Source organism: Paramisgurnus dabryanus, chromosome 11 (genome assembly GCF_030506205.2).
Source record: "Paramisgurnus dabryanus chromosome 11, PD_genome_1.1, whole genome shotgun sequence".
Lineage (NCBI taxonomy): Eukaryota > Metazoa > Chordata > Actinopteri > Cypriniformes > Cobitidae > Paramisgurnus > Paramisgurnus dabryanus.
Window position 1 is genome coordinate 24,732,629 of NC_133347.1, and position 22,824 is coordinate 24,755,452.

The window sequence follows — 22,824 nt, forward strand, 5'->3', positions numbered from 1 at the left end:
TCACAGGCATGATATAGCCCTGACCCACAGGATGACGCAGGTGAAGCACAGGCATGAAACTGTCTGTCCATGGGTTAGTCATGAGTTCCAGCTAGGTCTTATGTAGGTCTTTTATGGGCTACAACGGGTATATATATATATTTATACGGGCTAATATATTTTTCTGTTTGAGTTAACCGTTCTTTACAGTAAACCCCCTTAATAAATAATCACATTTAATCCATTTGCTAAAGATATTCAATGACCAGAAACCAGTGGTTCATGCTTTTAAGCAAAATTTATTTGGAATCATTTAAACAAAACTATTATAACGTATACATTTACAACTTTATAAAATAAAACATTTCGTGTTGAGCTTCTGAGAAACTTTAATTTGCATAACTTGTTGGCAAGCAGACAGGCAGAGGATCTAAACACATTTACTTTATTTAACAAAACACATAACAAGACAAAACAAAAAACGAATTTAAGTATGAAAACAAACATGAGGAAAGCACAAGCACCACATCCAACAATGACTGACAAAAGACAATTGAAACACTAGAGCAATATATACACACATGGTTAACAAGATAACAAGACACACCTGGGGAGATAATCCCAAAGTGTCTGAAGAAGCAAAGTTTCGAAAGCGGCCATAACATGCGTTCCCCTACTTCTTAGGTTAATTGATCAGCCATCATTCGGTGTTGTTTGGTAAGTCATTGTTAGTTTAAAGAAGTTACCTGGGGGTATTTCAGAAAAACGGGTTCACTTTTCATCAGATTAACCCTGAACTTACACAAACTGGGCTATGTTGGTTATAGAATGCTGTTTAAGAGTTTACTCAATCAATAAAAGTAACTCCGAGTTAATGCTCGCTCACGATAACATAAAGACATTAACAAAATGTTGAAATTATCAAAGAAGTACTGGGATAACAGTTTACATATAAATACATATAAAAATGTCATATGATCTAGGGAAAACAATTCTTTCACACATTAATACAACATATATTTATTAGTGAGTCATTGAATCTTTCAGATTTTTTAAAAATAATTCTATCCAATTATTTTTTTTTATAAATGAAAAAATTCATTTTTGTCTGAATTCTAGTAAATTGTTATTTTGTTTATTTGGCAATGGCATATATTGTGATCGTGAATGCATGGAAGTACACAAATATGTTCTTGATTTTGAGTACTTGCCGCGTTCCTAACCCACTTGAAGTCCTGTAAGATGATGTTGCAGCAAAACGATGTGTGAGGAAGGAGTTGCTACTCAGAACTACATTTCTAACATGTTCTTATAATGACAATAGTCTAAATGTGCATCTTTAAAGAAACATCAATGAAGTTGAAAACCTGCATAACATTGGAAATATCGTGTAAAAGTTGTGATTTTCTAGGCAGATATGGCAAGGACTATACTCTCATTCTTGCTGAATTATCAAGAAGTTTGCTGATGTAACATGGCTGCAGCAGGCGTAGTTACGCACTGCCTGAAAAAGTCCACTTGGTTACTTTTAATAGCAGCGATCTATTTTCGGGGCACTGCGTAATATCCCTACACCTGCTGCAGCCGTGATACATCAACAAAGTCCTTGATTATTACTCCAGAATGAGAGTATAGTCCTATCTGCCTGGAAAATCACAACTTTTAAATTTTCGTCGGTCTTAGTACACGATCTATACTAAATAAATGTAAATACATTTATAGCAAGTTCTCAGTAGTCAAAAAAAGTTTAAATGAATTATAAATTCAAGTTGATTAAACTTAAAAATGTAAGTGCAACAAGGAATTTTTACAGTGTTAGTCTCGAGCACTGTTTGTATAAAGTAATAAGTGGGCACACATTCAACCCGTTTTCAAGAAAGGCTGTTCATTCCTGATTTTTCTGTTCCTAAAAGCAAAACATTTTTCTCATTTTCATTCTCTTTAGAAAAACATTGCCAATCATGATCTCAAATGGAGCTTTGCCGTATCGTCTGGTTATAGTGGTGACAATCGCATGTCTTGCCATCTTGTTCTGGTTCTCGTTTCTCAACAACTGCACACAAGTTCAAAAGCCTCAGCACTCAGAAAAACTTCATGAGCCAGTGGATGCCACTGCGAGACCTGATCTAGTAAAGGAAGAGAAACCAATACTGTTGTTATGGTTCTGGCCTGAAAACTTCAGTTTTAACCTGAGCGATTGTCAAACAATTTTCAATATTGACAGTTGTTTTTTGACGGACAACAGATCTCTTTACAGCAACGCAGACGCTGTCCTCATCTATCACAAATCTATTAACCGGGATCTGTCCAACCTTCCACCATCTCCTCGCCCCCCATTCCAGAAGTGGATTTGGTTTAACCTGGAATCACCATATCACACGGCAAGAAAACCAGGCATTGAAAATCTGTTCAACCACACACTTAGCTACAGACAGGATGCTGATATTTTTACAAGGTTGCACTTAACTGTCAGAAAAACTCCTGATGAAAATTTTGAAATTCCCAAGAAGGAAAAATTGGTCTGTTGGATTGTAAGTAACAAAGGCGCCAGAGAGAGGAACGCTTATTATAATGAACTTAAGAAGCATATCTACGTACATATGTACGGGAAGGTTAATGGAACATGCCTGGAGCACAAGGACTACTATTCCACCATAGCCAGCTGCAAATTTTATCTCTCCTTTGAGAACTCCATTTACAAGGACTACATCACTGAAAAGATAAATGGACCCCTATCAGTAGGTACTGTACCTGTGGTGCTGGGACCTCCCAGAAAAAACTATGAAAACTTTATACCCGGTGATGCTTTCATTCATGTGCAAGACTTCCCAGATGCAAAGTCACTCGCAGAATATCTCATGCGTCTGGACCTGGACGAAGTCGCATATCGCAGGTACTTTAACTGGAGGAGACATTTCTCACCACAACCTCATTTACTACAGCAACAAGAGTTTGATCTGCCCATCTGCACGGCCTGTGAATATATAGCAACACACAAATACTATAAAGAAATTCACGATCTCTATAAATGGTACAACAATTAATTCAGTCATGTCATATTGTAGACTTTTGTGGTGAAGGATTTTGTTTGACTGCACAAAAAATGTAACATAACTAGCATATGCGGAGCTTGTTTTGTAAGATTTTATTAAACATTACTTTATAAGATATTATCAAAACGTGGCACTCTGTCATTTTTATCCAGCCGTCCAATCGCGATTGAGGAGAGTTGAGACAAACACTACATCGACCAACTGGAACAACCTTACTCTACTACTGACTAACAACATAAAAGTTATTATACAACAGTTCTTTCTGGTTCTCGAATCTGATTGGCTAAGAGGCGTGCGATATTGTACTGATAACGGCACAGTAACCGCTTCACCTTTCGTATCATTCCGCCACCTAGTGAATGGAGGTCCTCTAAACAGGCTCATCTCTGAATGGAAAATCTGCACGCACACACAGACAAACACAGACGCGCTGTTTTTAATCACTCTCCATGTGTCTCATTAGTTCACTAGCTCGTAAAATCAGTATGTGAATCCCAATCGGAAGTTATTATTCCGTTAAAGATCAGCGCTCTTGGATGTTACGTTAAACTTAATGGGAGTAATGTCTTGTCACATCGTGTGGACGATTAACACTTGGAAAGAGGAATGTAAACAATATTTTTTTCTGGACCGATGTCTCTCCTCAGAACGCGAAAACACAGTGGAACTGCAGGTAAGCACCGCAGCTTTTAAATGTGGACATTGATCATTTATTTAATCGTGACGTGCAAAAACATCTCTCTGACACTTATAAAAACAGTTTTATATAGTACTGATAAGAACAAGTCTAATAACAAGGGTGTGCTCGTATCGCGTTAAGATTAAATGGGAAAGCAATAGTAACATTATATAAGTATAGTTTTATTCACTTTTACCTCGCGCCAAAACAATAACAACAATATGAATAAGAAAACAAGTAAAAGTTTCATCATGACACCAAATACTGCTGATTTGATCTCAATTTTGACCATCAAACACAAGGCCAACATCAGAGCCAGGGAATCCCTGTCAGAGATGTAGCCCAGATAGGGCGGTGGTCAGCGGGGCGAGAGAAAACTGATGTCTGCTCATGCTCTGGTTCTTGTACCGAATCTTACTAAGCAAACGTTTAAACAGGCGCTATCTTTACTAATCGACTGAAGATATAGATATAATACATATATATTCTCGACTGAACTAATCTTAAAACCACACTTTGTGACCAAGAAACGGTAATATAAAGAAACGGCTATTCCGTCCATTGAGTTATTATGAAATTCAAAGCAGCCGAAAGTTTTACCTGTCATTCTGGCCGCCCTTAAATCCATGGCGGAAGAAAGTAGTTCCCAAACAAAGAGGCTTTTAAAATAACTCCGTTGTTGTTTTCTAGTTTTCGTTTTTCAAACTTGTGCCGTCGAACTGTTGTATAAAAGCAATATCGCTCTCGGAGTCGTGTGATATAGCTCTATATCATCACGGCTGCGATTAGACCAGAGGCACGAGGCCGTATATCACACTCCTACTCGAGCGATATTGCTTAAATATAGCTTGTTGATTAACTTTACTATAAATAACACCGTGCTACCACAGTATACATACACTACTTCCACGGATGCCAAAAGTACTTTAGTGCCTCAAAAGCGCTTAAACCATAGACAAAAAAAAAAACAATTACGCAACGCCGCTTCCTTTCATTGTAATTATCTGAACGTAAAATATAAGACGATGGGCACTGACATGTTACTCCAAAAATTCAGTTTAGAGCCAGGGCATGCACAGAAGGACTCGTCCGTAGAGCCCGGAGGCGGAGCCGTGGTATCAAACGTCCACCCAAATGCTCACACGCCAAACTCAACTATGCCCCTTGAACGTTTCATTTGAATGGCTTGCTGAAATAAGGTAAGTTAAATACACTTCATTTTGTCGGTATGAAATAACACAGAAATCAAAAATGAATAGTTAGTTATAACTTCGATCTTCCCTTGAAGCTTTGACAGTCTGTTCAGAGAAGATATCAACACAAATGTCAATCATAACGACCGTCAAATTACTAGCTAAAATGAAACTTGTTACAAAAATGAACAATAGAAGATATATCAGCGTGATAACAACTGTAAAAGGACTAAAACAATCTTTTGGAAAATTTTATTGGAAGTGTAATTTATTTTTTATTTGACCTGAGTCCCATTCATTTGCATGGAGAAAGCGTATGACTACTGCATCCTGCCACCAGAGGGCGATCAAAGAGCCAGCAGCTTCTCTTTTCGGGATGAATGAGGCACACTCACTAAAAACCTTTGGTGAAAATCGTGCCCCTCCGAAGATTGTATCAATTAATGACCTCATACACAATTCACAGCATATGAATTTTTCGCTTTGTGTTTACTTGAATTTTAAAATTAGGCGTTGAACTATGGTGACATAGAATGATTGAACTGGGTATTTATCCTTGTTCTGTGATGTGACATGTAGACAATTTTTTTTTGTTTGGGTCTGTAATGCCTTAGCTTCCTAAAAACCTCTCTCAGATAGCTCTATTAGGGTGGGGGATTTTAAACAAGTGGTTTTGCACCTATTTGGCTCCCCCTACTTGCTTAACTTGCAATCTCATTACTGATTGGCTGACTTTGCTGCCACTCAAAAAATGTAGCCAATTATTTTAAAGTGGAGGGGCAGTGAGATGCCTGTGATGTCATAAGTGTTACCGGTAGGAGCGGACTACTAATGTCCCTCCATAAGTTCCACCTCGAGGAGGTCCCCAAAAGCACCCCAATGACCAGACACACAAGATCAGATAAGTGAAAATTAAAACAAACTTTATTTAAATTTGTTAAAATTATTGTTGAGAAGGGGAAAGGAGAAATTAAAATAATCTTCTTGTCTCCTTGTCTTAGAGGAGAGGAGAGGGCCAAGTGCCGAGGACAGAGACACACACTGAGAGGGGAACAGGGGGACGGGACTCCTTCGTCCAATGGTCAGTGTCGCCTCTCCTAGGGATACCGGTCCTTCGCCTTGGTTTTCTTGAACCCGTGGCGCCCTCCTCTTCTCCTGGAGGCAGAAGGGAGAATAGACAATCAGTGGATGTGAGAATACAAGGGGGCTACCTGCTCTGTCGCGGGGTCCACTCCGTGGTTCCCAAAGGCCGTTTTACGTCTCGCTCCTGCAAATACCTGTAGTGTAGTCAGGTAAGTATTAGCGTGGATTCCTTCGTGACAGTCACTTTCTCCTCTGTTCCAGTCACTTTCTCCTCTGTTCCTTCGTACACAGGGTGCCTGCGCAACTCTCCTCCGTCCGCGGCCTACTGCCTTCACAGCTCGTCCCGGAGGCCTCTACAGTCACAATCAAGAGACAGGTTAGCAAAATCTCAACTGAACTACCGTGCCCTCCTCTGACGCTGGATGTTTGCGATGGCAGGCTGCTGTAATGAGAACAACTTTACTTTCTGTTTCAGGTTGCTCGGGGACGTCACGAAGTCGTACTCCACTGGACTGGCAAGTGTACAGGGAAAGTATGAGTTTCACTTGACTCCGGCAACCCCCAGGATTCACTAGGCGTACTGGGCTAGATCTACAAGGTCGCTCAGGTAAGTATGGCCTCTAGGTCTACCCTGTATGTTCTACGACTTTCTGGGCGTGTTGTACTGGGTCTACGTGGATCTTCGGGTAAGTATAGCTCTTGGCTCGCCTCTAGGATCACCGGGCGTACTGCTCTGGATCTACAAGACGTTTGGGTACATATAGCTTTTAGCTCGGCTCAAGTGGCTCTGCGGTTCACTGGGCGTGCTGCTCTGGATCTACAAGACGTTTGGGTACATATAGCTTTTAGCTCGGCTCAAGTGTGGCTCTGCGGTTCACTGGGGGTGCTGCTCTGGATAAACAAGCTCTTCGAGTAAGTATGACTTTTAGTTTGGCCCTCTTAATCACACTTGAAGGCGTTACAGGTAGGTGTTTCAATATAGGTAGAAACGTTCACACTTCACCTAACCTTGGTCCATGGTGGGAGAGAGGACGACCTTTACCCACTTCCAAACGGTTGCTGCTGGCCCGGTCACGGCCTGTGTTGTCCTGAGAGGGGAACGTAGACGGGACTGCAGTATTATGTCCGTACGATTGGCCAGACACGTCCGCTCCTATTCCTTCCCAGGGTCGGGGCGACACCTAAATCGGTGGGGCAGATAGCTAGGCCTCCTCTCCAACACAGGTTTTGCACACAACAGTTATTTGAATTGCTCACAGTTTCCCTACTTCCTTTTGTTTCAAATGGTCTCCTCCACAACACTTCAATCACTGTACTCACACACTTTCCTTCGTGCCTGGACACGCAGGCGGGGGTGATAAGAAGGTAAGTCCATGATGGCGGTCACACCACAGCAGCTTCACGAAACACCTCACAGTGACTTGCTTGACCTAGGAGCGGTATAGGCGACAGGAGACACGGCACAACACTGCAAATACTTCAGGTGCACACACGTCAATAAATCACACTCACCCACGGCAATCCACACTCTTTAGTGATAGGTAAGGCCCATACCGCCACACCGGGTCAAATTGTTCACTAGAGAAAGACGTTGCAACCGCTGCCACAGGTGATAGTGTGGATAGCATAAGTCCCCCACACAGCGATCCGTGCGTTTTACAATCCACTGGCTCGCCCACCGGCTTAGTTCTCCAGGGTGGGGCCACTAAATAACAACACACTCCACACAAAGGTTTTACTTTCCGTTTCTCAATGCCTCAGTGAATGTAAATAAACCACTGGTACTTACAGTCTGGTAACACTTATTTCTCTTCCTCAGTGTCGTTCGTCCTCCTCCAGCAGTCCTCAAAAAGTCACTCGACTCTGCGAAGTCTCCGCCAGAGATCGTGCCTCAAGGCAGCCTTCAAATACACATGCATACACAGGTAAGAGTATACCTCTTTAAGGTAGTTCGTCTCTCTCCAAACCTGTCTCAATGGTTCGTTTCCTCTCCTTCTTTACTGCAGCAAATCCTCTCCGTGGTTTCTATTCGTCCGCCTGGCCATATAACACACCGCTTCACCACAACGCCCTTCACCAACCATCCACAACAAACAAAGAGATGAACAACCTCCTGTGTTTCACACGCTCCTTTTATACTTTCTGCTTCCTGTGAACCGCCCAGTCAGCGTTCGCCACATCAGCACACACACCTGACGTTTGTTCCCGCTGATTTCGTTGCCCGGGGTTACCCGGAAGTGATGGTGTTTGTGTAAATCGGTCCGGGCTGAACTTTTCTTCACAACTTTGGTTCTGCCCCCATAGTCACTCGTGACAATAAGCATCAGTTTTTCAGATTGGGCTGTTTACTGGCTGACATTTCTAAAAGAGGAATTTCTATGAGACTGAGATGTTTAGCATGTCTAGCACTTTTTGTAAGTTCGTGAATGCGGGTAGACTACCATTATTCAACAAAGACAAGGTAAAAATGGTTTTTCATTCTCTGTCCCCTTTAAAAATGAACTAGCCGAACTGTGGGTCGTAATCTGTTCGGAATTGATCACGTTACACCACTGCGATCCGTTACACCACTAATTAGTATTAAAAAAACAGAAACATCTTGAGATAATTGATAGCCTACAATATTTACCTCTTATGATTGAGCATTAGAGACTTGGGCTTGAGTAGCTACTTGCTGGTGGCAAGCTTCTCATTTCTCAGATGAGTCAACGATGACCGGAAGTGAATTTCACAGAGTAACATAAGACAGAAATCTTGTCAAAGAATGAAAAAAAAATAACGTTATTAAACGGTTACCATTATTTTAAATACAGTTTCTGTTCCAGAACATATATTTTTTGAAAGTTTCTGGTGTCGTTTCTGTTCCATGCAAAACATCAAAAGTTTCTGGTTTTCGTTTTCGTTCCGTGAACCTGTTCAAAGCCTTGAGTAGACATGCCCCTTACTGCTGATTTTCTACAAGTTTGTTTGGTACTTGGCCCCACTCCCTTTCCCAAAGTGTTTTTCAAAAATCATGCACCCCGCCTTTAAGTAATGCTTTTCAAAACACTAACGGTGCTGTCCGAGCACTGAAACGTTTCGGCTCTCAACACGTTTGAAAATTCTTTATCTCTGTTTGTTACAAATAAAGTATTTTTAGAAAACAAGTACATTTACAGCATTTAATAGCCTGCTAATTTTACTTCAATGACTGAAATGAAACAACTTTAAAACAGCAGCCATATCACCCTGTAGCCCAAGACAGCTTGCCCACTGAAGCTAAGTAGGGCTGAGCCTGGTCAGTACTTGGATGGGAGACCACCTGGAAAACCAGGTTGCTGCTGGTAGAGGTGTTAGTGAGACCAGCAGGGGGTGCTCACATTGGGGTCTGTGTGGGTCCTAACATCCCAGTATAGTGACGGGGACACTATACTGTCAAAAAGCACCGTCTTTCAGATGAGATGTTAAACTGAGGTCCCGACACTCTGTGGTTGTTAAAAATCCCAGGATGTCATTTGAAAAAGAGTAGGGGTGTGCCCCGGCATCCTGGCCAAACTGCCCATCGGCCTACTAATCCTCCCCACACTGTATATACAAATTGGCTATATCACTCTGTATCCTCTCCACTAATAAGCTGGTGTGTGGTGGGCGTTCTGGCGCAATATGGCTGCCGTCGCATCATCCAGGTGGATGCTGCACATTGGTGGTGGTTGAGAAGATTCCCCCCACTTTCATATGTAAAGCGCTTTGAGGTCTCTAGAAAAGCGCTATATAAATGTAACAAATTATTAAAGAAAACCAAAGGTTGTAATACAAAAAAATAACACTTTCAATACAAAGACTCTTTTGTGTGTTGCACGTTATGCCCAAAACACATTACAAAACATTAAAAAAATAGGAATGAACAACCCTTTTAGACTCTCACTGACGGTTCATTGCAAAACGATACAGTGTCGATTATCTTCACCAGGGAAGCTATGTTTGCCGATACATCAAACATTTATTTGATTCAATTAAGATTTGATTTGATTCTATTAATTTATTGATACTTTAATAATTAAATTTTTTTCAACTCACGAATGCAACCAAAATATATAACATGAACATTTAATTAAACTCTTTAATTAAAAAAAATTCCAATTAGGATGTTAACAACAACAAACTAAGAGAAAATACGCTTTTTTAAATAAAGAAAAAAATAATAAGGGAAAAAATGTCACACAAAATCAAGCTTATGTTAGCAACAGTCAAAGTTTAGCGTTTTAGCTGGTGCTTGGCAATCTGTTTGTCCAATCCATTTTCCAAATACAAAATATTTCCAAACCCACGATTTGCATCTGATAGCATTCACAACGTCTTCCTCTTTCGCTGTGTTTTTGCTGTCTTACAACCGCTTTGTTACTGCATTGCATACTGCTAAGGCTAATACACAAAAATAAACAAAAATCTCTAGATGGACGTTGTGTCATATGCATCGATTCATATAGATGTATTGTTACACCCTACAGACATAATTCAGTGTGTGCTCTAAAAAGTATCTGTCTCACGCCATAAAATTATTCAGTTTTATTAAATTACACTTGTTTATAATTCAAGTTTATGCATTTCAAATTCAAAACGTTTTGTCATAATTCTAACTACACAGTCTGTTGCCAGTGGGCTACTGTAAATAAGATTTACAGTTCTAAACTGTATTTCCATTTTACAGTATTTAGTATACTACTGTATACTATACTACTATTCTTTTTATTTTTTTATACATTCATTTTTATTATGTTTAAATTAGCTATAATTTTTAGATAAAATTAATTTTTACACTTTAACCTACAGATACTGCTAACATTTAATTCAAAGAGACAATTTCAAATATTGAAGCATTTATTTAAAACAATACAAATACTTTAAGAAGTTGTGTGAAATTACATTTAAAACACACATTTCAAATCATTTGAAGTAATACATTTAAAATAACACAAATTATAAACATACATACGTATAACACTGATTACAGGTTAAGTTAATCCAAAAATTATAATTTTATAATTTAAACAATGATTTTCTTTGGTTTTCCGGTTACAATGGGAGTAGTCTGTGACCGCATTTTAAAATGGCTCCACATTATAGGTGCTATATATTTCAAGTGTCCTCATCATCATCATCATTTCTCTTCATCCCCTATGGGACATAAGGCTTCAATGAGCCCTCTCCGTTGCATTCGATCCCTGGCAGCATGTTGAGCCTTTCCCCATGACAGGTTCATGTGTTCTAGCTCTTTTGTCACAGTTCTGCGCCAGGTGGTTTTGGGTCTCCCAGGTTTTCTTTTGCCAGATGGTGTCCATCTTAGGGCAATTTTTGGGATGCTGTCCTGCTCCATCCTCAACACATGTCCTAGCCATCTTAGGCGTCTGTGTGTAATCTCCTTGGTGATGCTCTGGCTTCCCGTTTTCTTGTACAGATCGTTGTTGGAGATCTTATTAGGCCAAAATATCTGGCATATTCGCCGAAGGCATCCATTGTGGAACACTTCAATTCTCCTCATATCAGCTTTGATAACTTGCCAACTCTCTGAACCATACAGCAGAACAGACTTTACATTGCAGTTATATAGGAGCATCTTCGTTTTAAGGCTATATTGTTTTGATCTCCATATAGATCGGAGTTGGGAGAAGGCACCCTGAGCCTTCCCCAGCCTTGCTTTAATATCATTGGATGCCCCGCTGTCCTTGCTGATGAGACTGCCCAGATAGGTGAACTCTTCCACAAACTCAAGTGGTTCCTCATTAACAAGGATGGGTGCTGTGGGGATGGAGTTGACGCACATCACTTTTGTTTTGGAGGTGTTAATACTGAGCCCAACTTGCCTGGCAAAGTGGTTTAACCTATCAGTTTTGGCCTGCATGTTGTATTGGTTGGTTGATAGGAGAGCAATATCATCAGCAAAGTCAAGATCTTCTAGCTGGGAGAAGAGAGTCCACTGGATGCCTCTGGGTCTGTCTGCTATGGTGTTGGTTGTAATCCAGTCTATGGCAATTAGGAAGAGGATAGGGGAGATTATGCACCCCTGTCTCACTCCGGACTGCACGGAAAACCACTCAGAGAGGTCATTTCCCATAATGACACTACACTTAAAATGTTCATAGAATGTTTTTATGACTGATATGATCTTTGATGGGATTCCATAGGAGTGCAGTATCTCCCAGAGGGTGTTTCGGTGAACACTGTCGAAGGCCTTCCTGAAGTCCACGAAGTTGATATAAAGGGGTGTATTCCATTCCAAGCACTGCTCTATGATGTTACGCAGAGTAAATATCCGGTCCATACATCCTCTTCCCTTCCTGAAGCCTGCTTGCTCCTGTCTTATCCTTTTGGTTAAAAATGACTCTGCAGAACACCTTGCTTGGGATAGATAGAAGAGTGATTCCACGCCAGTTGTGGCAGTTCTTAATGTTGCCTTTCTTAGGGATTTTGACAATAAGACCTTTGGACCAGTCTTCAGGGATGGTGTTACTGTTCCAGATGTTTTGGAATAGGTCCGTCAGCACTCGTGTTGATGTTGAAATGTCAGCCTTGAGCATCTCAGCATGAATAGCATCTATTCCACATGCCTTGCCATTCTTCAGGGTTTGGATGGCAGCTTTAACCTCAGCAGAGTTAGGGGGGTTGGTGTTGATTTCCAAGATTTCTTCTGTTGTTGTGATATTGGCTGATTGTTCAGGCTCAGGGAGGTTGAGTATTTCCTGAAAGTGTTGAACCCATCTGGCTGCTTGTTCACTCTCTGATGTACAGATGTTCCCATTTTTGTCCCAGACATGGGTAGTTTGGTTTGTGCAACTGCCGCAGAGTCGCTTTGTGATTTTGTATACAGTGCGCAGGTTTCCATTGGCTGCAGCTTTCTCGGCTTCATTTGCCAGGTGTTCAACAAAGACCCTTTTGTCTTTTCTGGCACTCCTCTTCACCTCTCTGTCCTTGTTTTTATAGGACATGTTGGTTTTCTCTGAGTCGTTGGGACTTGGTGTCAGGATATGGGGTAACACAAAACACGAACCCAGATGCGGACGTAACAAAAAAGGAATTTATTACAAAACAGGGGAAAAACCAGGAAAACAAAACCCACGAGGGGGCAAAACAAGACAAGGGAAGACAACACTAAACTAACACTAAACTTAACAAAAACTAACAATAACTTTCAATACATTAAACAGAACAAGACTTAAATATATACAAAACTTACTGGAACCGACAGGGCAAGAAACAAGCATGGGACAAGGCATGAAACAAGACGAACGTGCACTGGACAACAAACACAAGGACTCTTAAATAGGGAGAAAGTAAATTACATACAGCTGAAAATAATCACGAGTAAGGGATCGGGGAAAAAGTGACGAGACCCGGGAAATGCGTGGTCGAAATAAACCAATACTACAACCACACACTTCCCACATAGAACATATGTACTGTCAGAACCCTGCCATGCTAAACTAGACTAAAATACCAACAGGATCCGGCAGGATTCTGACAGTACGCCCCCCTCCAAAAGGCGGCTACTAGACGCCTTCGAAGGGGGAACACTAAACACGGGACAAGACGGACTGCATACATGACATGAACCATGAAAACATAACAAATAACATTAGGGGCAAACAAGACATAACAATGACTGGATTGGGATGGGACAATAAAAATAATAAACAAGGGAGGGGGGGGTGGGGGAACACAAAAGTTCATAGGGGGTGGTCCAGGGTGGGAGGGTGGGGAAAGAGTCTGGGTGGACTTCGGGAGAGTCCAGGGATGACCATGGCCAAAAATGGCAAAGTCTGGCTGGGGTGGCGCTGACTGCGCCCACGGCTGGGGTTGCGCTGGCTGCGCCCACGGCTGGGGTTGCGCTGGCTGCGCCCACGGCTGGGGTTGCGCTGGCTGCGCCCACGGCTGGGGTTGCGCTGGCTGCGCCCACGGCTGGGGTTGCGCGGGCGGCGCACACGGCTGGGGTTGCGCGGGCGGCGCACACGGCTGGGGTTGCGCGGGCGGCGCACACGGCTGGGGTTGCGCGGGCGGCGCACACGGCTGGGGTTGCGCGGGCGGCGCACACGGCTGGGGTTGCGCTGGCTGCGCACAAGGCTGGGGTTGCGCTGGCGGCGCACATGGCTGGGGCTGCGCTGGCGTCTGCGTCGAAGCCTCTGGGCGTTCTGGACGCTCTAGCGGCCGCGTCGACGGCTCTGGGCGCTCTGGACGCTCTGGCGGCTGCGTCGACGGCTCTGGGCGCTCTGGACGCTCTGGCGGCTGCGTCGACGGCTCTGGGCGCTCTGGACGCTCTGGCGGCTGCGTCGACGGCTCTGGGCGCTCTGGACGCTCTGGCGGCTGCGTCGACGGCTCTGGGCGCTCTGGACGCTCTGGCGGCTGCGTCGACGGCTCTGGGCGCTCTAGACGCTCTGGCCGCTCTGGTGGCTGGGTAAGATCCCCCTTCCTCCTGTTCTTCCTTCGAGGTCGCGGAGCAGATAGAGGATGTGGTGGTGCTCTTAAGTCGGAGGAGGACCCCCCAGACGAAGACTCCCAGGAGATCCTCCTCTCACGCTTCCCTCGAAGGGACGGAGGCGGGGAGCGGCTCTCTGGAGCCAGAGGAGAGAGTTCAGGGTCGCCGAACCCCCACATCCCGACGGTCCTTCCCTCCCGGATTCCCTCGGCGGTTCGGGTCGGGTTCCACCTGACGTTGGCTACGGGTCCGCATACGAGCGGGTCATAAGACTCGTAACCCGACTCGTATGAAGGGCGGCAACCCTTTACCCGTCTCGCCAGGCGAGTACCGGTGTACATGTCCGCTGGGTTCTTTTCTGGCACGTTCGTTCTGTCAGGATATGGGGTAACACAAAACACGAACCCAGATGCGGACGTAACAAAAAAGGAATTTATTACAAAACAGGGGAAAAACCAGGAAAACAAAACCCACGAGGGGGCAAAACAAGACAAGGGAAGACAACACTAAACTAACACTAAACTTAACAAAAACTAACAATAACTTTCAATACATTAAACAGAACAAGACTTAAATATATACAAAACTTACTGGAACCGACAGGGCAAGAAACAAGCATGGGACAAGGCATGAAACAAGACGAACGTGCACTGGACAACAAACACAAGGACTCTTAAATAGGGAGAAAGTAAATTACATACAGCTGAAAATAATCACGAGTAAGGGATCGGGGAAAAAGTGACGAGACCCGGGAAATGCGTGGTCGAAATAAACCAATACTACAACCACACACTTCCCACATAGAACATATGTACTGTCAGAACCCTGCCATGCTAAACTAGACTAAAATACCAACAGGATCCGGCAGGATTCTGACACTTGGTGTTTAGCATCTTTGCCTTCAGCCCTTTCTGCTTGTAGCCCAATACTTTTTGTGCTGTTTCAAAGTATATGGTTTGGATAGCATTCCATTTGCTATTTATGGTGGGTTCTTCTTCCATTTCAGAGGGAACCTCTAACGTGCTGAAGCGGTTTCTAAGTTCCAACACAAACTCCTTATTTTCCTTTGGGTACTGAAGTTTGGAAATGTCCAGTTTCCTCTGCTGATGGCCTTGTGGGTTTGACTTCTTCAACTTGAGTTTAATAGTGGCAGCGATTAGGTGGTGGTCGCTATAGGCATCTGCACCCCGGTAAGCTCTTACATCTTGCAGTGACCTGCGCCATTTACCATTAATGATGATGTGGTCAATTTGGTTGGTGGTCCTACCATCAGGTGACTGCCATGTGAGCTTATGGATGTTTTTGTGTGGGAAGATGGTGCCGCCGATGACCAGGTTGTTGCTCATGCAGAAATCAACAAGACGTTCTCCATTGTTGTTTCTATCGCCACATCCATGTCTACCCATTGCCCTCTCATTGTTGAAATTGTTGGTTCCCACTTTGGCATTCATGTCACCAGTTAGGAGAAGAACGTCATGTTGGGGTACTTTTGAAACCGCCGTTTGCAATTGTTCATACCAATCTACTTTGACCTCTTCCTCTGCCTCATTGGTTGGAGCATAGCATTGTAAGATGGGGAGTTTACAGAAGTTTGAGTTGAGGCGTACTCGTATCAGTCTTTCACTTACTGGTTCCCACTCTAGCAGGGTTTTGGCCTTTTCCTTGGAGATTAGGATGGCTACACCATGTGTATGCGTGTTCTCGTGGCCAGAATGGAGGATGACAGACCCTTCATGTAGGACTTGACGACCAGAGCCTATCCAGTGACTCTCGCTTATCCCCAAGATGTCCAGGTGGTATCTTTTCATCTCACTGAGGACTTGTGCTGTCTTGCTGGTCTCCCACATGGTTCGGACATTCCATGCTCCAATGCGGAACTTGGTTTTAGGCCCTAGTAGGCCCTCTTTTGCACTCCTAACTTCCCTTGGGATTTCATCAGGGGTGGTCATACTGCCATCCGAAAAGTTTGGGTGGCCAGGGACTACTATGGGCCTGATGTTAGTAGGATTGCTCATTGTAGTTTCTGTAACAGTAGGTTTTTTTACGAGGTGGCGTTGTTAGCGCCACGCCCAACCCCCAACTTGGAGGGCCAGGTGCTGCCTTTCATCTCACTCCTCACCCAAAACCAGTCTGGCATGGTTGAACCTACCAGGAGCCGTAGGCTCCCTCCAGCATAACTCTCAGGATCATAGAAGCACGCAAGCCTCTCCACCACGACAAGGTTGCAGCACGGGGAGAAGTGTCCTAAAGACATACAAAAGGGGTGATGAAAATATAATCCATATAATGAATTTTGACCCGTCATTTCTCTAAATGAGTAATGCAAGTAAACAGCTATACCTGATGGATAGGATGCTCACAGTCAAGTTTACTGTCAGGTCCCAAACAACCAGGATATACCAACAAAATATACACATCAGGAAGAATGTGTAGATGCAGTATTTGGAGACTCTTTGGCATAGGACTTCACACACAATTATGTCTGCCTTTAGACGACTTTAAATTATGTCAAGTTACATGGAGTTATGCTATAATGATTTGGTGTTATACATTTTGCATCCTACTTTTGAAGCTGGAGAGGTGATCATGATCCACTACCACTGTAACCAGAAAACCCAAAACTCCACAAAATCAGCATCATAATAGCAAAATTAAAATTTTTGTGACCCTTTTATTTAGTCTGGTTAAGTTCTCTTAAAGTATAACTGGTTTAAAATGAAACAAAGACTGTCTGTCTTTACATTTATCTTCACATTTACAGAAAAAGGCAAATAACATACAGTGCAATGCAAAGTTTAAATTTTTTATCAGCATGTGCTTTCCCTTGTTCGAACCCATGGCGTTTTATGATGCTAACACAATGCTCAACCACAGAGAAAGGTTCTAAGAACATCCTTGAAAGTTCCCAAAGTTCCCAATAACATTATGAATGTTTTTGCTTGTAATGATAAAAAACATTACATTCTATTATTTACAAACTGTTGTAAAACATTATTTCTTAATGTTCTGTTAAAATATTGCATATAAACATTCATAAAATATACTAAACATGTGTTTTAAAGCAACACTAAAGACTTATTGCTCTTTGCTCCCCCTACAGGCTAGAAGCGTAATTGTTCATTACCACTGTCGTAAATACTGCAGCATAGCTGGCTCTGATTGGATTGTAGGTCTGCCGTAAAGCAAGTTTTTGTAATTTTCACTCGAACTACAGGACCACTACCCGACAGTTGGAAACTTCTTTAGTGCGGTTTTGGCTGATAGAGGGCTACAAAGCGAATGTGAAAGTGCCATTCACCCTGTTTTGAGTGGATGAACCACTGAAACTTTTTTGGAAACGTTATTTTAAGGTAAAAAACTCTTTGGTGTTGCTTTAAACATTGTGAGTTTATTTAAACATGACATTGCCTGAAAATAAAATTTAACATTCCTCTAACATTCGCACAATCAAGAAACATTCCTAAACAATTTAAAAACTGGACACTTTTATGTTGGCTTAACATTATTGGGACCTTTGGGAACGTTGTTAGAACTTAGAACTAGAGGAGATATACTCTTTAGCCTTTACTTACAGTAAATACAGTAAATGTACTTACCAACTTACAGTTCTGAATGCACATCAAAATGAATTGTCATAAGAAATAATACAGTAGCTTCCAAAAAAATACCATACTTCTGGTAAAAGATAATCAGTCTTGTTATAAAATAATCCTGTGAGTCCTGTAAGCAAAAGAAAGATGGTCATAATTATTTTGAACCACAGTTTTTTACAGTACTGTTTGTTACAGCTGTTAGTTAATTAGGGAGACCTAACTAACCCATATATGCAGCACATACTGTATCTTATTGAGAAGTGTCTCACCTAATACAAGTTGTTTCACTCAAACTCTGTGAGGTGCTGAAGAAAGGATGGATATTCTGTTGTCCTCTTCATCCTCACTTGTCTCTCATTCCAGTTCTTGCAGTGTATTTTGTTACATCCTCCTTCATTTATCCTCCCAAAGAATTTTAGACAGCAGAATAAATGCAGGGAAAATTGGACATATTTAACACATTTAATACATGATGCCAAACACTCATATTTTTCAGTAAATATTGTTTTGAAATGATAACCAGAGGAGATGTACTCTACTCGAATCACTGCACATGGCCACAGGTCTGTGTGTTAGGACAGTGGGACGTGGTTTTCTGATTGAGCTACCTTGGCCTCAAACGCAATTTAATACAAAACAAAAACACATTTTAAAACGTTATTTTATGCAAATTAGGTTTCAGCCTTTATGTTTAAACATATTCACATTTAAAATATAATGTTTTTCCGATTGGCCACCACACACACATAACATACGCTCATACGTTGAAGTCATTTGTAAAACTAAATGTTAAGCAAACTCTTATTATGTTCACATGGGACTTTCTAAAATGCTTAACGTAGTTTAACGAATTTGAAAGATAAAATTTCGTTATACACCTTATTAATAATGCATAATTTATGTAACAGGTAAAGCCAAGCGGATGAGAATATAAACACAACGTGGTAACTTACACATTAAGAGTTTTCCTCCCAGCTTCATGTAATTTAGGGTACTTTTTAAAATATGCTTTTATATTAATAAATTATTCACTCAGGTAATGTTATATGCTAAATCTGATCTTTTCATATCATTGACGTATACATTAGGCTACTTTAAGCATTTCTTCATAATAGTTTTATAAAAGGAAAACACTAGCGTGTAATTTAACGCACCGCGCGTGCTCGTAGGCGTGCATACACATAACGTTAGTATGATTTTTAATAAGGTTTATACTGACTTTGGTAAACTAATATTACCGTTATACGTTAAGCAACGTGTCCGTTTAACGGTTTTAAAATGTCCCGTTCGGGTAAACAACAACCGCGGGTCTGATAATAAATAACTTATATAGATTATTTTACCTTGCTGGTCTTTTTTCATTCTCTCCTCTCGTGTATCTTCAACTGAAAAGCGCTGCTGTCCCAGGGAAAGTCTTGTTTGAAATCTCTTCAGTTTATGTGCACACCTGAAATCGGTCCTCTGAACACCTGTGCTGCTACATGGTTCCTTAGCTAAAATAAGTCAACGCCTGTGTGTATACAATTGTCAAAAATGATGATTTTCAGAAAAATAAAATAAGGATTTGTGTGAATAAGGAAAATACCGCCAAAAGACTGTTAGAGTAGCATACAGCAATTTACTAAATATTACTGTATATGATGTATGATGTCACAGAAAATTCCCAAAATGCAATGCGAATTACAGTTATGTACTGTATAAATAGTTTACAGTATTATACTGGGTGATATAACTGTAAAAAAAAACAGAAATGTCTAACAGTGTAAATATTCTTTAATAAATTATTCTTTTATTAATTAAACTAAACCTTCTGCTTTCTGCCTCTTTAATTCTTGTTTTATTTTTTGAGCGTGTAAAAGTTGCACAAGCTTTTTTTATTAATTGCTGAAATATAAAATTTATTAGGGAATTCCTCCAGCCGAATGGATTTGACTGACAGCACTCTGAAAAAAATGAACAAACATATTTGCTGAATAGAGACAGTAAAAGTGGGTGGGTCAAATTTGATTGGTCCTAGATAGTGGGTGGGTCTTGTTCCGACACCCATGGTTTCATCTGCATACTTAACTGACTGGTCCTTCTGATACATAACTCATGCTTTGTAAAGCAAAAGCAGACAACATTGTAGTACTAAGACAATCTCCTCTTCGCTTCTTTTGTGGCTTACAGGCTTCACATTAAATTTCTAAATATAGTGTGGACTCAAAAAACAGGTGAGGAGCTACATAACCTACATTCATTTCAAGCACACAGCTTAAATGTAATTAAATCATATCATATCACGGTCTGAAAAGTCTTTGAACTAAATTAAAGGAAGTTAGATATAGTCTCGAGCACTGTTTGTATAAAGTAATAAATGGGCACAAATTAAACCTGTTTTCCAGAAAGCCTGTTCATTCTTGTTATTCCTTGTAAAGGCAAAGCAAATTTTTCTAATTTTCATTCTTTTTAGAAAAAAAACTGGCAGTCATGATCTCAAATGGAGCTTTGCCGTATCGTCTGGTTATAGTGGTGACAATCGCATGTCTTGCGATCTTGTTCTGGTTCTTATATCTCAACAACTGCACACCAGTTCAACATCCTCAGCACTTAGAAAAACTTCACAAGCCTGTGCATGCCTCTGCGAGACCTGATCTAGTAAAGGAAGAGAAACCAATACTGTTGTTATGGTTCTGGCCTGAAAACTTCAGTTTTAACCTGAGCGATTGTCAAACAATTTTCAATATTGACAGTTGTTTTTTGACGGACAACAGATCTCTTTACAGCAACGCAGACGCTGTCCTCATCTATCATAAATCTATTAAAGGGGACTTGTCCAACCTTCCACCATCTCCTCGCCCCCCATTCCAGAAGTGGATTTGGTTTAACCTGGAATCACCATATCACACTGCAAGAAAACCAGGCATTGAAAACCTGTTCAACCACACACTTAGCTACAGACAGGATGCTGATATTTTTACAAGGTTACACTTAACTGTCAGAAAAACTCCTGATGAAAATTTTGAAATTCCCAAGAAGGAAAGACTGGTCTGTTGGATTGTAAGTAACAAAGGCGCCAGAGAGAGGAACGCTTATTATAATGAACTTAAGAAGCATATCTACGTACATATGTACGGGAAGGGTAATGGAACGCGCCTGGACCACAAGGACTACTATTCCACCATAGCCAGCTGCAAATTTTATCTCTCCTTTGAGAACTCCATTTACAAGGACTACATCACTGAAAAGATTAATGGACCTCTGTCAGTAGGTACTGTACCTGTGGTGCTGGGACCTCCCAGAAAAAACTATGAAAACTTTATACCCGGTGATGCTTTCATCCATGTGCAAGACTTCCCAGATGCAAAGTCACTCGCAGAATATCTCATGCGTCTGGACCTGGACGAAGTCGCATATCGCAGGTACTTTAACTGGAGGAGACATTTCTCACCACAACCTCATTTACTACAGCAACAAGAGTTTGATCTGCCCATCTGCACGGCCTGTGAATATATAGCAACACACAAATACTATAAAGAAATTCACGATCTCTATAAATGGTACAACAATTAATTCAGTCATGTCATATTGTGGACTTTTGTGGTGAAGGATTTTGTTTGACTGCACAATTTTTGGTAACACTTTTGTTTTACGACCCGCAATGTACCGCGTAATTAAACCGAATTTACAGCGTATCTATTTGTAACAACAGAGTACCTCTACAGTACGTACTTGTAGGTATAAGGGAACAATATTTTAAGTTTGGGGTAATAAGGGGGTAAGAATATATGGAAAATTATAAATGATTTATTATCTAAGTATTTCATAACTGCAGGGTACCTATTGTAACATTACGTTGTATGTATGACTTACGTCTATGGGTAATATGGTCTATTGACATTTTTGTTATTTTTTTTCATATTTGCTACTTACCTGAGGAAAGTGTATTGTATACAGTCGATGTCTACGAGCCACGTCGGCAAATAAAATATAACATCACAATAAAAATAATAGCAACTTGTACCTCTTTGATCTGTATATGTATACAGGAGTTACCAGGTAACTCTTATATTTGCGGGCTGTAAATTAAAGTGGTGCTTATTCCCCGTTTGTTCTGTGTATGTACCAGGTAACTCTTACCTTTGCGGGCTGTAAATTAAAGTGGCGCTTGTTACAGCCTTGTTCTGTGTATTTACCAGGTAACTCTTACCTTTGCGGCCTGTAAATTAAAGTGGGGCTTATTCCCCGCTTGTTCTGTGTTTGTACCAGGTAACTCTTACCTTTGCGTGCTGTATATTAAAGTGGCGCTTGTTACCGCCTTGTTCTGTGTATTTACTAGGTAACTCTCATATTTGCGGGCTGTAAACTAAAGTGGTGCTTTGTTCACCTCTTGTTATAAATGTTATAGGATAAATACCATAAACATACAGAATATTGTTATTTTTATTTTAAAACAACTTATTTCAAAACAGATTTAAAACATATTAAGCAAACACTTAATTTTTATTAACACAAAACTTTTATTTCAAATAAAGTCATGAAAATTTTTCGTTGTTTTTGCGGCTTGGCTTCCTCTGTTGGTGTTCTTGTCCACTCGGATGTTGAGTTGATGTAGTCTCACAAATGCTGCTCTGCATTACATATAAAAAAACATAAATGAAAGCCTTCAGTAAATGTTTCTTCACTGTGCCTTGACAAAAACTGAGTTTTCTGAGCCAGTTGTTAACTTTAGGCTAACTTATGTGCTAGCTAACCTGCTGCTACTGTTAGCTGGCAACTTTCTTTGCGTAAAAATGGGTCAGGTCGCGCTCTCCCAGTG

The 22,824-nt window shown here is 41.3% G+C and overlaps 2 protein-coding genes and 1 pseudogene across 2 annotated transcripts; 2 read left to right on the forward strand and 1 right to left on the reverse strand.

Annotated features, from left to right (window-relative positions):
• Window positions 1–1,940: 1,940 nt before the first annotated feature.
• On the forward strand, window positions 1,941–3,071 carry LOC135729735 (4-galactosyl-N-acetylglucosaminide 3-alpha-L-fucosyltransferase 9-like). The gene has a single exon (XM_065247567.1). It carries the CDS (start codon window positions 1,941–1,943, stop codon window positions 3,021–3,023), a length of 1,083 nt encoding a protein of 360 aa, XP_065103639.1. The 3' UTR covers window positions 3,024–3,071.
• Window positions 3,072–11,052: 7,981 nt separating this feature from the next.
• On the reverse strand, window positions 11,053–16,382 carry LOC141283020 (uncharacterized; annotated as a pseudogene).
• A 3,711-nt stretch (window positions 16,383–20,093) lies between these two features.
• On the forward strand, window positions 20,094–22,319 carry LOC135729722 (4-galactosyl-N-acetylglucosaminide 3-alpha-L-fucosyltransferase 9-like). Its single transcript, XM_065247555.1, has 2 exons — window positions 20,094–20,239; window positions 20,479–22,319. The coding sequence occupies exon 2, from the start codon at window positions 20,496–20,498 to the stop codon at window positions 21,576–21,578; it is 1,083 nt and encodes a 360-aa protein (XP_065103627.1). The 5' UTR covers window positions 20,094–20,239; window positions 20,479–20,495; the 3' UTR covers window positions 21,579–22,319.
• The last annotated feature ends 505 nt before the right edge of the window (window positions 22,320–22,824 follow it).